Raw genomic sequence first — 12,356 nt, forward strand, 5'->3', positions numbered from 1 at the left:
ACCAGCTCAGCTACACTGAAACTGGAGGCCAGAAAAGCTGGCAGCGACAGCTTAGATGCATGGCGAATTCCGAAACCTCCCTTGGATACAGGAAGGGCCACCTGCTCCCACTGGGGGGCCGCCATTAACGTATTGGTCACATTTTGGATAGTCTGTTGCAAGACATCGTCAAAGGCTGCCAGGTCGTCTGTACAGCGCCAGGTAGGCGCACAAGTAGCAAGTACGACAGTTTCGGGATGGCCATTGAGTTTTTCAAGAGGAAAAAACCGCAATGAGAGGAAATATGAGGAAGGTTCTTGGCCATAGTTTTTAGTGCCGTGATTTTAAGATCCAGGCCTTTGGAGATGGCCTCATCCGAGAGCGGCGCACCCAATAAAAAATACTCCGAACGGGGGACTATCGAAAGACCCGGCGCCTCCGCTTCAAAAAGGGCCTTAAAAAATCCTCGTCCTGTTCGGCGGGGTTAACAATCAATAATTCGCATTTCGTTGGATTAAGCTCAAGCCCGACGTCTGCGGAAAGTTGTTTTACCCGAATCAAATCATTCCGTACCGACAGGGGGTCCCCTCCTAACGAGGAGTCATCCAAGTACCAAATGTTTAATTCCGACTCCATGCATGACGCAATCCTATGTACCAAGAGGCAGAAGAGTGCAGGGCCTAGGGGGTCGCCTTGCTGGACCCCGCGCTCAGAGGTGATTAAATTTTCCCCGAAAGCGAGTTGCGACGGCGTCTTGTAACACTGTCTCAGGTATAAATAAAGTTCAGGGACCTCCTTGTATACACATTCCAAGAACCGATCTCTACGAGCCAGATTGAAAGCGTTTAGAAAGTCTATTTTTTTAGTAATATTTTAGGGCATTTATGCGGGTGATTGACAAATCTCCTAGCCGCATGGGCAGCAGCTTCGGCCCCTCCTCTAGTACCATAGCCCAGTTGAATTGGGCGAAAAAGCAGGCCCAGTGTAGGCATAATGCTCTTGCATCCCAGTTTAGAGACCAGACGGCGGATGGTGCTTCCCACTGCTATGGGCCGGATACCAACTTCAAAAGTAATATTTAATAATATTTTTTATTTTTAATGAGACATTTTTAAGACCTTTTTATTAAGCCGTAACTTTTGAATGATACTTTCTATAATGCACCCAAATGGTAAAGATAACAAACGCAAAATCCAGTAAAACCCGGTGAGCTGGTTTTTTAAAAGAAAAACCGGGTTTTGTCGAACCCTGGAGGGCGGCTACAGTTTGCTCACCCATTTAATTACAATACCAAAATGCTGTGTTGAGATCAGGATTTTTTAAGCCAATGTGATTAGACGATAGCATCTGCCATAATGGTTGTTTTTTTGATGTCAAACTGATTTTTAAAAAACTAAACTAAAAAACACTAAAAGGAAGCGAAAATAACTGAGAAATAACCAACTACAAGTTTGAAATATTCAGTTGTTTTGTTGAATATTTCGATTATTAATGATATTTTCTCTACTTGATAGATGCCAATTAAAATCATTTTACCCGATAAGTATTTCTTGTAACATTGGATATTCGACTGCTGTCAACCGGCTAAGCAAATTATCCCGATAACTGAGAATCAAATGGTTGATAATATGAACCAGATTTTATATCTAGGGAATAACTACACGCACACCCGTAGCTATGACATTTATTTTTAAATTTTTTTTAAAAACTATCCTGGATTGGTAGAACACTTACAGATCGAGTTGAGTAACGAAATATGTTATCCATTTTAATTTCGCAAAAATTGCTAGGAAGAAATTATATTGTTAATTTTAGATTTTGCAAAAACTGTAAGTTAAATATTTTAGGGCAAATTGTATTTAATAAACAAGAATATATATATAGATCATGAAGGGTATAAATCTGCAACCTAACACCCATTTGATTTATGGTGTGATAGAACTGGCATGGGTAGGTTTGGATACGGTTAGGGTTAATTTTATGCTACGCTAGGTTAGGATTAAGTTGTGTTTTAGCCATAATCAACGCGTCCATAATCTTCTTAGAGGGAATTTACATAAGCTGATTATAAGGATGATTTTACCGATAGCTTCTTAAATAGATTTATGCACATTCCATTTTGGTAAGAGTTATAACACATGCCACTTTCTCAACACATTTAAAGTTAAGACTAAAGTGGTTTAGATTAAACAGTCTTAGTTTGGACCAAGGCCGAAAAAACAAACGATATGAAAGAGCTCAGATATTGCAGTTTTTATTTGTTGAATCCTTGGTCACAATTTAATTCAATCAACTGATTTTACTCTTAATCTTATTATTTCCTCTAAATTTCTAGAAAACGTTTTCAAGAACAATTACATTTTGTGAAAACAATTCACAATGAAATTAATTATTTTGAAAGGATTTCGTGTCGATTATTACTAACTTGTGAAAACGGAAATAGTTTTAATTTCTTCTGGCTTGTGCAACTTTCAAGTTTGAATATTTAAAATGTTCAATATTGATCCCTTAACAAATACTCCCTGCAATATAATTAATTTCATGATAAAATGCTTCGGAAAATCGAATTGTTCTTGAAAATTTTTTATGTCGTTTATTTTTTTGGTCCTTGGTCCAAACCAAGACGTTTTAATAATCCTATATGGCATAACGAGAAATAGTGATTACACGGCAACCTAGCTATGAATAAAACTTCTGATAACGCTGGAATAATTCAGTATTTTAATTTAAACGCCTGCAGTTGCTTATCAATAAATACCAATAGATGCTTATTCAGTTCTTTTTTTCAGGTATTGGCCACAACGATCGCTTTTAAGATCACCTAGGATTCATCCTGCTACGTCATTTATTAAAATATATTTGAATATGGGCATTTTGACACAACCAAAGAACGGTCTTTCTTAGATACCTTGTAAACACAAAAGAATTATCTCTAGCATATTATCAACTGTGAGTGACGTTGGTGAAGATCTTCGGAAAAGAGCGCACTCCCGCTTCAGACGAAAATGTTCACTGACTTGTTTATCCGAATATTGAAATTGTAGCGATAAATGAGTTAACACTCGAAATATTTTTCAACCTTCCAAAAATAATGGTCTAGTGTAGAATAATAAAGTTATACGAGGCAGAATGGGCATAGTTAGTCGCGGAGCGATTTTAAGGCTCAAGAAATACGCTGCAGTCTAAAGGAATTTCTCTTGCCTCATTGTCCTTTCGTTTCAGGGCACATTGGGATGCAATGTTACTGTACATAGTCAAAGAGAAGCTTGATTCATCATCTCGTCGCGAATGGGAATTATCACTATCGGGTAACATTAGACCCACATTTGAAGATCTAACAACCTTCCTTGATCAAAGAGCCAGAGCGTTGGCGGCAGCACAGACAACAACGGCCTCTGGTTATAAAGCAAGGAACGTTTGCAAGCCCAAAAACCTAACAACCATTCATTATGGAACTTCACATCCACAATGCGTGGTGTGCGACGAGTCGCATTCCATTTACAAATGTCATACGTTCTTGAACTGTCCAATACCCGAACGTTGGAACTTGGTAAGAAACCATTCACTATGCCACAATTGTTTACGAACTGGCCATTCAAGCGCCGACTGCAAGGCAGGACTCTGCAAACATTGCCCACGAAGACACAACACGTTACTTCACCAAGATAAACAGCACGAGGCAGTGAAGAAAGTAGAAGAACCTACCGAAGTAGTGTCTCACATGTCACGACAGTCGATTACCAATACTCAAGTCTTCTTATCAACCGCTATCATTCAAGTGGACAAATCCAGTCAGCTCGAGCACTTCTGGATTCAGCTTCACAAGCAAGCTTTATCAGCGAACGTTGCGCTCAAAGACTGCAATTAAATCAAAATCGTCTCAATGTCTATATCGGTGGCATTGGCGCTTCAGATGTTGGAACGTCTCACAAAAGCGTGCAATTAGAAATTCGATCCAACGCAGACAAGAACGTGAACTTGAAGGTGGAAGCCTTGATTCTGAAGAGGTTGAGAGAAAACCTACCAAGGTTCACTTGTGACCCTTCCCAATGGACACACCTCTTAGGGTTGCAACTAGCAGACCCAAAATATCACAAACCTGATCAAGTGGCCATCCTCTTGGGCGCTGACATTTACCTAGACCTTATTCGGGATGGTCATTGCAAAGGCCCACCGGGTACCCCAGGAGCATTCAATACAGTTTTCGGTTGGGCAATTTCGGGTGCACAAGGCCCAACTACAAGCGTATCCAACGAAATACAAGTACATCATTGCATGATTGATGAACAAATCCAGAAGTTTTGGGCCATGGAAGAACTTCCTCCACTGAAGATGTTAACTTCAGCTGAAGTCAAGTGCGAAGATCACTTCGTTAAAACTCATACCCGCGATAACACTGGACGTTACACTGTTCGATTGCCACTTAGTCATGATCCAGAAGTACTTGGAAATTCAAGGAATCAGGCAGTACGTCGCTTCATAACCAATGAAAGACGTCTACAGTCAAATCCAGACCTTTATGATCAGTATCGCACTTTTATGGATTTATATTTTTCTTTGGGCCACATGGAACTTATTCCAAAAAAGAACATGGATGACGAGCCAGACACCGTCGTTTGTTATCTACCTCATCATGGTGTTACAAAAGCAAGCAGTACAACGAAATTACGAGTTGTATTTGACGGCTCTGTCAAAACATCCAGCGGGATCTCTCTAAATGACATCTTGTTAGTGGGTCCTAAACTGCAAGAAGATCTCATTAAATTGCTGTTACGATTCCGGTTCCATATAATCGTCATGACGGCGGATTTGGAGAAAATGTATCGCCAAATTTTGGTCAATCGAGAAGACACAGACTTGCAACGAATTGTTTGGCGAAAAAGCATAGATGAACCTATACAAGACTACAGATTGATGACAGTTACATATGGTACAGCATCAGCGCCATACTTGGCTGCAAAGGCTCTTCAGCAACTCGCTCTAGACGAAAAGGACGACTTTCCCTTGGCCTACAAAGTAATCATGGAGGACTTCTACATTGATGATTTACTATCTGGGGCAAATACCCTCAGTGAAGCATTGGCATTACAAAAAGAGATGATACAGGCTACTCAAAAAGGAGGATTTCACCTGAAAAATGGGCGTCAAATGAGCCTTCATTAATCGAAGGGTTACCAGTAGAACTGCGAGAAATCAAATCACCACTAAACATCGACAAAGACGACTCAATCAAAACACTGGGTCTCTTTTGGCATCCTGTTTCAGATACCTTGTCTTTCATCGTGACGTCACCTAGTATCAGAACTAAATTCACAAAACGGACAATTTTATCGGAAATAGCAAAGGTATTTGATCCTTTAGGATTGCTATCGCCTGTCATAATCAGAGCGAAGTTTATAATGCAAGAAATGTGGCAGCAGAAGATGCAGTGGGATGAAGACTTGCCTAATTCTATCACTCGAAAATGGCATGAATTCCGCGAGGAACTTCCAGACATAGAAAACATTTTCGTCCATCGACACATATCTCAACCCAATGTACAGGAAATGATCATACATGGATATTGCGATGCCTGCTGGTTGATTATTCACTGCTGGTCAGACTCGACAACTGTCTTAGCTTGGCTTGCATCAACCCCATCTCGCTGGAAAACATTCGTGGTCAACAGAGTGTCAGACATACAGGACACTCTTCCCTCAGCACAGTGGCACCATATAGCAGGCAATCAAAATCCAGCGGACTGCGCTTCCAGAGGCCTACGAACTTCGCAGTTGCGTGACCACTCTTTGTTGTGGCACGGACCGCAATGCACACCAAATGAAGTTACACCTTACAACGAAACCGAAGAATGTCTACATGAAGAGAAGCGCGACAAGACTCTCCTTGCAGCAATACTTCAAGTTGATACTACGTTACTAGGAAAGTATTCATCAATCACGTTCCTAATTCACGTGACCGCATACATTTTACGGTTTCTCCATAATGTCAAACCACATCAAAATTCAAGGCGTACAGGTCCATTAACGAAAGTAAAATTGGACTTAGCATTACGTCACTGGATTAGGGCTGATCAGCATGAACATTTTCCCAATGAAATTAAAAACCTACGTCAAGATAAACCACTCTCAGCGAAAAGCAAAATTCTTAGTTTACATCCATACATACAAAGAAGACATCTTGAGAGTAGGAGGTCGCCTACGCCATGCCAATTTGCCTTTGGAACAAGCTCACCCAGCACTTTTACCCAAAGACAGCAAACTAACCGATCTGTTGATAAATCATGAACATATCAAGTCATTTCACGGTGGTTGCCAACTGGTGCTATCAAATCTTCAAAGACGTTACTGGATTATTGGCGCTCGTGATACAATTCGTTCTCATATTCGCAAATGTTCACGTTGCGTACGGTATCGGGCCGCCACAGTTCAACAACTCATGGGGGATTTGCCCTCTGTTCGAGTAAACCCAGCTCGACCCTTTCTCAAATGTGGAGTCGACTATGCTGGCCCTTTTCTGCTTAGAGTTGTCAAAGGTCGTGGCCACAAAATGTTCAAAGCCTGGATTGCAGTCTTCGTGTGTTTTACAACACGGGCTTTACATTTCGAGTTGGCTACGGACATGTCTACAAGCGCATTCATACAGCGCTACAACGATTCGTTGCCAGAAGAGGACGACCTTCGGATATCTTTAGCGACTGTGGAACCAACTTCGTAGGAGCTAACAGAGAAATGAAGGAGTTCATCAAAAGCATAACGTCAGCAACCAGCAATAGTCAAATCTCAAGATGGCTGGCAAATGAAAGCATAACGTGGCATTTTAATCCACCAGGAGCTCCTCACTTTGGAGGCATCTGGGAGGCTGGAGTCAAATCGGTCAAACATCATCGTAAACGTGTCATGGGTCAAACAAACCTGACGTATGAGGAGATGCAAACACTACTATGTCAGATAGAAGCCTGTTTGAATTCCCGACCTTTGACAGCCTTGAGTACAGATCCAAATGACTTCAACGCCTTGACGCCAGGTCACTTTCTAATAGGTGACTCATTAACCGCTATCCCCGAAGAAGATTTAACATCGGAAAAGACAAATAGACTGTCGCGCTGGCAAGTAGGCCAAAAGATTTCACAACATTTCTGGAAACGCTGGCAAAACGAATATCTGGCACGCCTACAACAACGACCGAAATGGACACAAACACGCACAAATCTGCAAGTGAATGATTTAGTATTGCTAAAGGAAGAAGATCTTCCACCTACGAAATGGAAGCTTGCTAGAATAATCCAGACACATCCCGGTCCCGACGAGTGCGTTCGCGTTGTTACGGTTAAAACATCAGATAAAACTTTATAAAGACCAGTTGTCAAAATATGTCCCTTACCCATTAACTAAGATGTCATTGACTGGTTAAGGTATACTTTCATTAGCATATTTCTGTATATTTTAATTGAAACGGGCATTTCAAGGTGGGCGGAATGTTTAGACGAGAGTTAAATATTTTTATTTTTATGTTCAAACTCATATTTTTTGTTTAGCTTACTTATCCTCTTAACTCCATATATTTTTAAGGGCACACAGATGCACGCGTAGCATCCACTAAAAATATATGGAGTTTAGAGGATAAGTAAGCTAAACAAAAAATATGAGTTTGAACATGAAAATAAAAATATTTAACTCTCGTCTAAACACTTGTTTATCCGAAGATTGAAATTGTAGCGATATAGGAGTTAACACACGAAATATTTTTCAAGCTTCCAAAAATAATGGTCTAGTGTAGAATAATTAAGTTATACGAGGCAGAATGGGCATAGTTAGTCGCGGAGCGATTTTAAGGCTCAAGAAATACGCTGCAGCCTAAAGGAATTTCTCTTGCCTCATTGTCCTTTCGTTTCAGGGCACGATTAAAGGGGGGGCGAAGGGGCACTGGCCCCCGGGTGCAAGGCTTGCTGGGGGCGCATTGAGTTAAGCTATTCCCCCTAAGCAACATATGCTGTTCCTTTTTTTTCCGACTTAAGGTGGCGCACATTATCTCGGCCCCCGGGTGCAAAATTTCTTAATCCGGCCATGCTCCGTTAAATACTTTTCACCTTTTAAAGGAGGAGATTAAATTGTTTATTGGGTACATGCAACAACATTTGTATTTAGAAGCCTGAATATAAAACGTTGACCGTTTCAATAATGTTTTATAGAGTTTGAGTTGCTGTAAAAAGTTATCGAAACTTCATAAAGTGTAACGTCTGTATTCGAATTATGCGGTAGCTTCCAATACGCTCAAATACTAGCTATATAAAATAGTTAGATATCAAGGAATGAAATAAAAAATCTCACCATTTTCCAGAGGAGATTAAATCGTTGATTGGATCCATGCAACATCATTTTCACGTGAATAACAAAAACGGTGCTATATTGGTGTTTTAAAGGTGGGCATTTCCTTCTGAAAAAAAACTTAGTTAATAAAGATGTAAAAGTTTTCTAGAATTACGAATTTTTCGAAAAGGGTTTATTCTAAGTTTATTGTTTTGAAATTTTTTAACTGAAGTAAAATCCGGCCTTTAATATGTGGTAAAATTTCAAGATGATCCATACAATAGTTAATTTTATAAAACATAAAATTGCTAAGGGTGGTTTTCATTTTCATTAAATTAATTAGATTTTGGAGAAAAACTAGAAAATGTCCATAGAAATAGCATGAGAAATTTTCCAGACTTGCAATTTGTAAGCACCCTTTTAAAATTAACAATATGTTTGTTTGATTTGAAAATGGGGGTTCCCATTCAACCGAATCTCAATGGACAGAATCGCATTCGACAGAAAATGTTTGGCTAGAATTTCAAAATCTATCCCAATGGCTATATTCCCGATGGACCGAAATCTCAATCGTCCAAATATGCCCTAAAAAAAATACATCAATATAACTTGAAACACGATAGCCGTCAGCGATTCGTTGGTGTAGGTTTAAAATATATAAATTAAATGTTTCGTGATTCTAATTAAAACGCTCACTTTCATTCCTTTCAAGGCAAGAGATATTTAGAATTAATAAACAAATTGTGCTTAAAATGAAGTATAATCTTAATGGTAGTTCCATCAATTTTAAGTTTTAAATTAAAATTTTAATATTTTGGTTTCGGGTAGGCTAGGTTCGATTCGGTTAGGTTATTTTCCTATTAATTCCAAAACATTCTCCTAATAGTTAGCTGCCACCATTTCCTAAACAATGGTTCCAATAATTCGTTGCCACCTTTTCCTAAATATTTTCCTATTAATAAGCTGCCACCTTTTCCAAAATATTCTGCTATTAATTAGCTGCCACCTTTTCCAAAATATTCTCCTATTAATTAGGTGGCACCTTTTCCAAAATATTCTCCTACTAATTAGCTAACACCTTTTCCAAAATATTCTCCTACTAATTAGCTAACACCTTTTCCAAAATATTCTCCTACTAATTAGCTAACACATTTTCCAATATATTCTCCTAATAGTTAGCTGGCACCTTTTCCAAAATATTCTCCTATTAATTAGCTGCCACCTTATCCAAAATATTCTCCTAATAGTTAGCTGCCACCTTTTCCAAAACATTCTCCTACTAATTAGCTACTACCTTTTCCAAAATATTCTTCTAATAGTTAGCTGCCACCTTTTCCAAAACAATGGTTCCAATATTTCGTTGCCACCTTTTCCAAAATATTCTCCTATTAATTAGTTGCCATCTTTTCCTAAATATTCTCCTACTAATTAGCTGCCACCTTTTCCAAAATATTCGCCTAATAGTTAGCTGCCACCTTTTCCAAATTATTCTCCTATTAATTAGCTGCCACCTTTTCCAAAATATTCTCCTAATAGTTAGCGGCCACCTTTTCCAAAAAATTATCCTATTAATTAGCTGATAACGTGATAAATATGACTTAAAATAATGATAAAAACTACAATTCTCTTTAAAAAGTAAATTTTCGGGGATTTGAAAGTATTTGGTTCTTCTAAGCTAAAATGGGTGCTTAATATTTTAAAGAATGTTCGCGTATGGTGCTCAATTTCTTTGACCATTATTTTATTATAAGTCAAAGAAATTGTTTGCTTGCAAAGATGCAATCTTTGCGCTCCCGGGAATTAAATTCATTTTAGTTCCATCGGGTGTATATGCGCATGCATTCTTGTCCCAATGGACCGAATCCGAAACCTGGAGAAGTGCGGTTTTTCGCTCCAATGGGACTATCCCATTGGACCGAATCCGCCAAAAGTGCGGGTTTTTCGGTTGATTGGGACTGGTTTCGGCCGAATGCGATTCGGTCCAATGGGGCAGAGCCTTGAAAATGGTTTAAATGAAAGCCACAAACTTATAATTGGTGCCTATATTTTTCATTAAGAAAAATTAAGTTTAAGTATTGTTTTTCAAAGATTTAATTACTTGCTCCGAATTACGTGGTATACCCTTAAACCGTGGAGCTTACGACTTTTTAGCATGGGTAAAGTAGCGTCGTTTTACCGTGAATATAGTGGTTTAGCTACTCGAACTGGTAGGTCAATTAGCTACCTTAATTGTCATAATAACTTTTGCGCGTCCAACACATATAGTTGCGAAGTACAGATTAAACCGTATTAAACTAGATTACAAATTTAAACCGAATTAAACTAGATTATAAATTAAAAACAATTGAACTTAATAAGCAATTAAAGATAATTATCAAATATAGGTAATCAAACTAGATTACCAATTATAGTTAAACTAGATTACCGATTAAAAATAATAAAACTAGATTACTAATATCTATGAAATATGTTTTTACACAAGTCTCACAAAATATAGGCTGCAAATGCTTTGAAAGTTATAAGACATGATTTGCAAAGGAATTTTGGTTTAATTATAACCATAACTTTGTAAGATATGCTCCATAATTTTGTCAGTGGCTACTGAGAACTTAATTCACCATTGTTAGCGCTTGGTAGCTTAATTCACCATTGGTAGGCGCTTGGTAACTTAATTAACCATTAGTAGGCGCTTGGTAACTTAATTCACCATTGGTAGGCGCTTGGTAACTTAATTTACCATTGGTAGGCGCTTGGTAACTTAATTAACCATTGGTAGCCGCTTGGTAACTTAATTAACCATTGGTAGGCGCTTGGTAACTTAATTCACCATTGGTAGGCGCTTGGTAACTAAACACACCATTTATAGGCTCTTGGTAACTAAAACTCACCATTGGTTGGCGTTTGGTAACTTAAAGTCACCATTTACCATTTGTAGGCGCTTGGTAACTCATTTCACCATTGTTAGCGCTTGGTAACTCATTTCACCATTGTTAGCGCTTGGTAGCTAAATTCACCATTGTTAGCGCTTGGTAACTCATTTCACCATTGTTAGCGCTTGGTAGCTAAATTCACCATTGTTAGCTCTTGGTAGCCTAATTCACCATTGTTAGCGCTTGGTAGCTTAATTCACCATTGGTAGGCGCTTGGTAACTTAATTAACCATTAGTAGGCGCTTGGTAACTTAATTCACCATTGGTAGGCGCTTGGTAACTTAATTTACCATTGGTAGGCGCTTGGTAACTTAATTAACCATTGGTAGGCGCTTGGTAACTTAATTAACCATTGGTAGGCGCTTGGTAACTTAATTCACCATTGGTAGGCGCTTGGTAACTAAACACACCATTTATAGGCTCTTGGTAACTAAAACTCACCATTGGTTGGCGTTTGGTAACTTAAAGTCACCATTTACCATTTGTAGGCGCTTGGTAACTCATTTCACCATTGTTAGCGCTTGGTAGCTAAATTCACCATTGTTAGCGCTTGGTAACTCATTTCACCATTGTTAGCGCTTGGTAGCTAAATTCACCATTGTTAGCTCTTGGTAGCTTAATTCACCATTGTTAGCGCTTGGTAGCTTAATTCACCATTGGTAGGCGCTTGGTAACTTAATTAACCATTAGTAGGCGCTTGGTAACTTAATTCACCATTGGTAGGCGCTTGGTAACATAATTTACCATTGGTAGGCGCTTGGTAACTTAATTAACCATTGGTAGGCGCTTGGTAACTTAATTAACCATTGGTAGGCGCTTGGTAACTTAATTCACCATTGGTAGGCGCTTGGTAACTAAACACACCATTTATAGGCTCTTGGTAACTAAAGTCACCATTGAGAGGCGCTTGGTAACTTAATTCACCATTGGTAGGTGGTTGGTTACTTAATTCGCCATTGATGGGCGCTTGGTAACTTAATTCACCATTTGTAGGCCCTTGGTAACTAAACTCACCATTGGTAGGCGCTTGGTAGCTTAATTAACCATTGGTAGTCGCTTGGTAACTTAATTTGCCATTGGTAGGCGCTTGGTAACTTAATTTACCACTGGTAGGCGCTTGGTATGGCGGATTCATTTTATG

The 12,356-nt window shown here is 38.9% G+C and overlaps 1 protein-coding gene across 1 annotated transcript; it reads left to right on the forward strand.

Annotated features, from left to right (window-relative positions):
• Positions 1 to 344: 344 nt before the first annotated feature.
• LOC149677280 (uncharacterized) lies at positions 345 to 7,331 on the forward strand. The gene is made up of 7 exons (XM_089837264.1): positions 345 to 447; positions 499 to 694; positions 3,202 to 3,839; positions 3,893 to 5,050; positions 5,149 to 6,008; positions 6,109 to 6,438; positions 6,501 to 7,331. Exons 1-7 carry the CDS (start codon positions 345 to 347, stop codon positions 7,329 to 7,331), a joined length of 4,116 nt encoding a protein of 1,371 aa, XP_089693390.1.
• The last annotated feature ends 5,025 nt before the right edge of the window (positions 7,332 to 12,356 follow it).

This window comes from Phalangium opilio, unplaced genomic scaffold (genome assembly GCF_054372755.1).
Source record: "Phalangium opilio isolate 3A_F unplaced genomic scaffold, DU_Popi_V2 ptg000043l_1, whole genome shotgun sequence".
Classification (NCBI taxonomy): Eukaryota; Metazoa; Arthropoda; class Arachnida; order Opiliones; family Phalangiidae; genus Phalangium; species Phalangium opilio.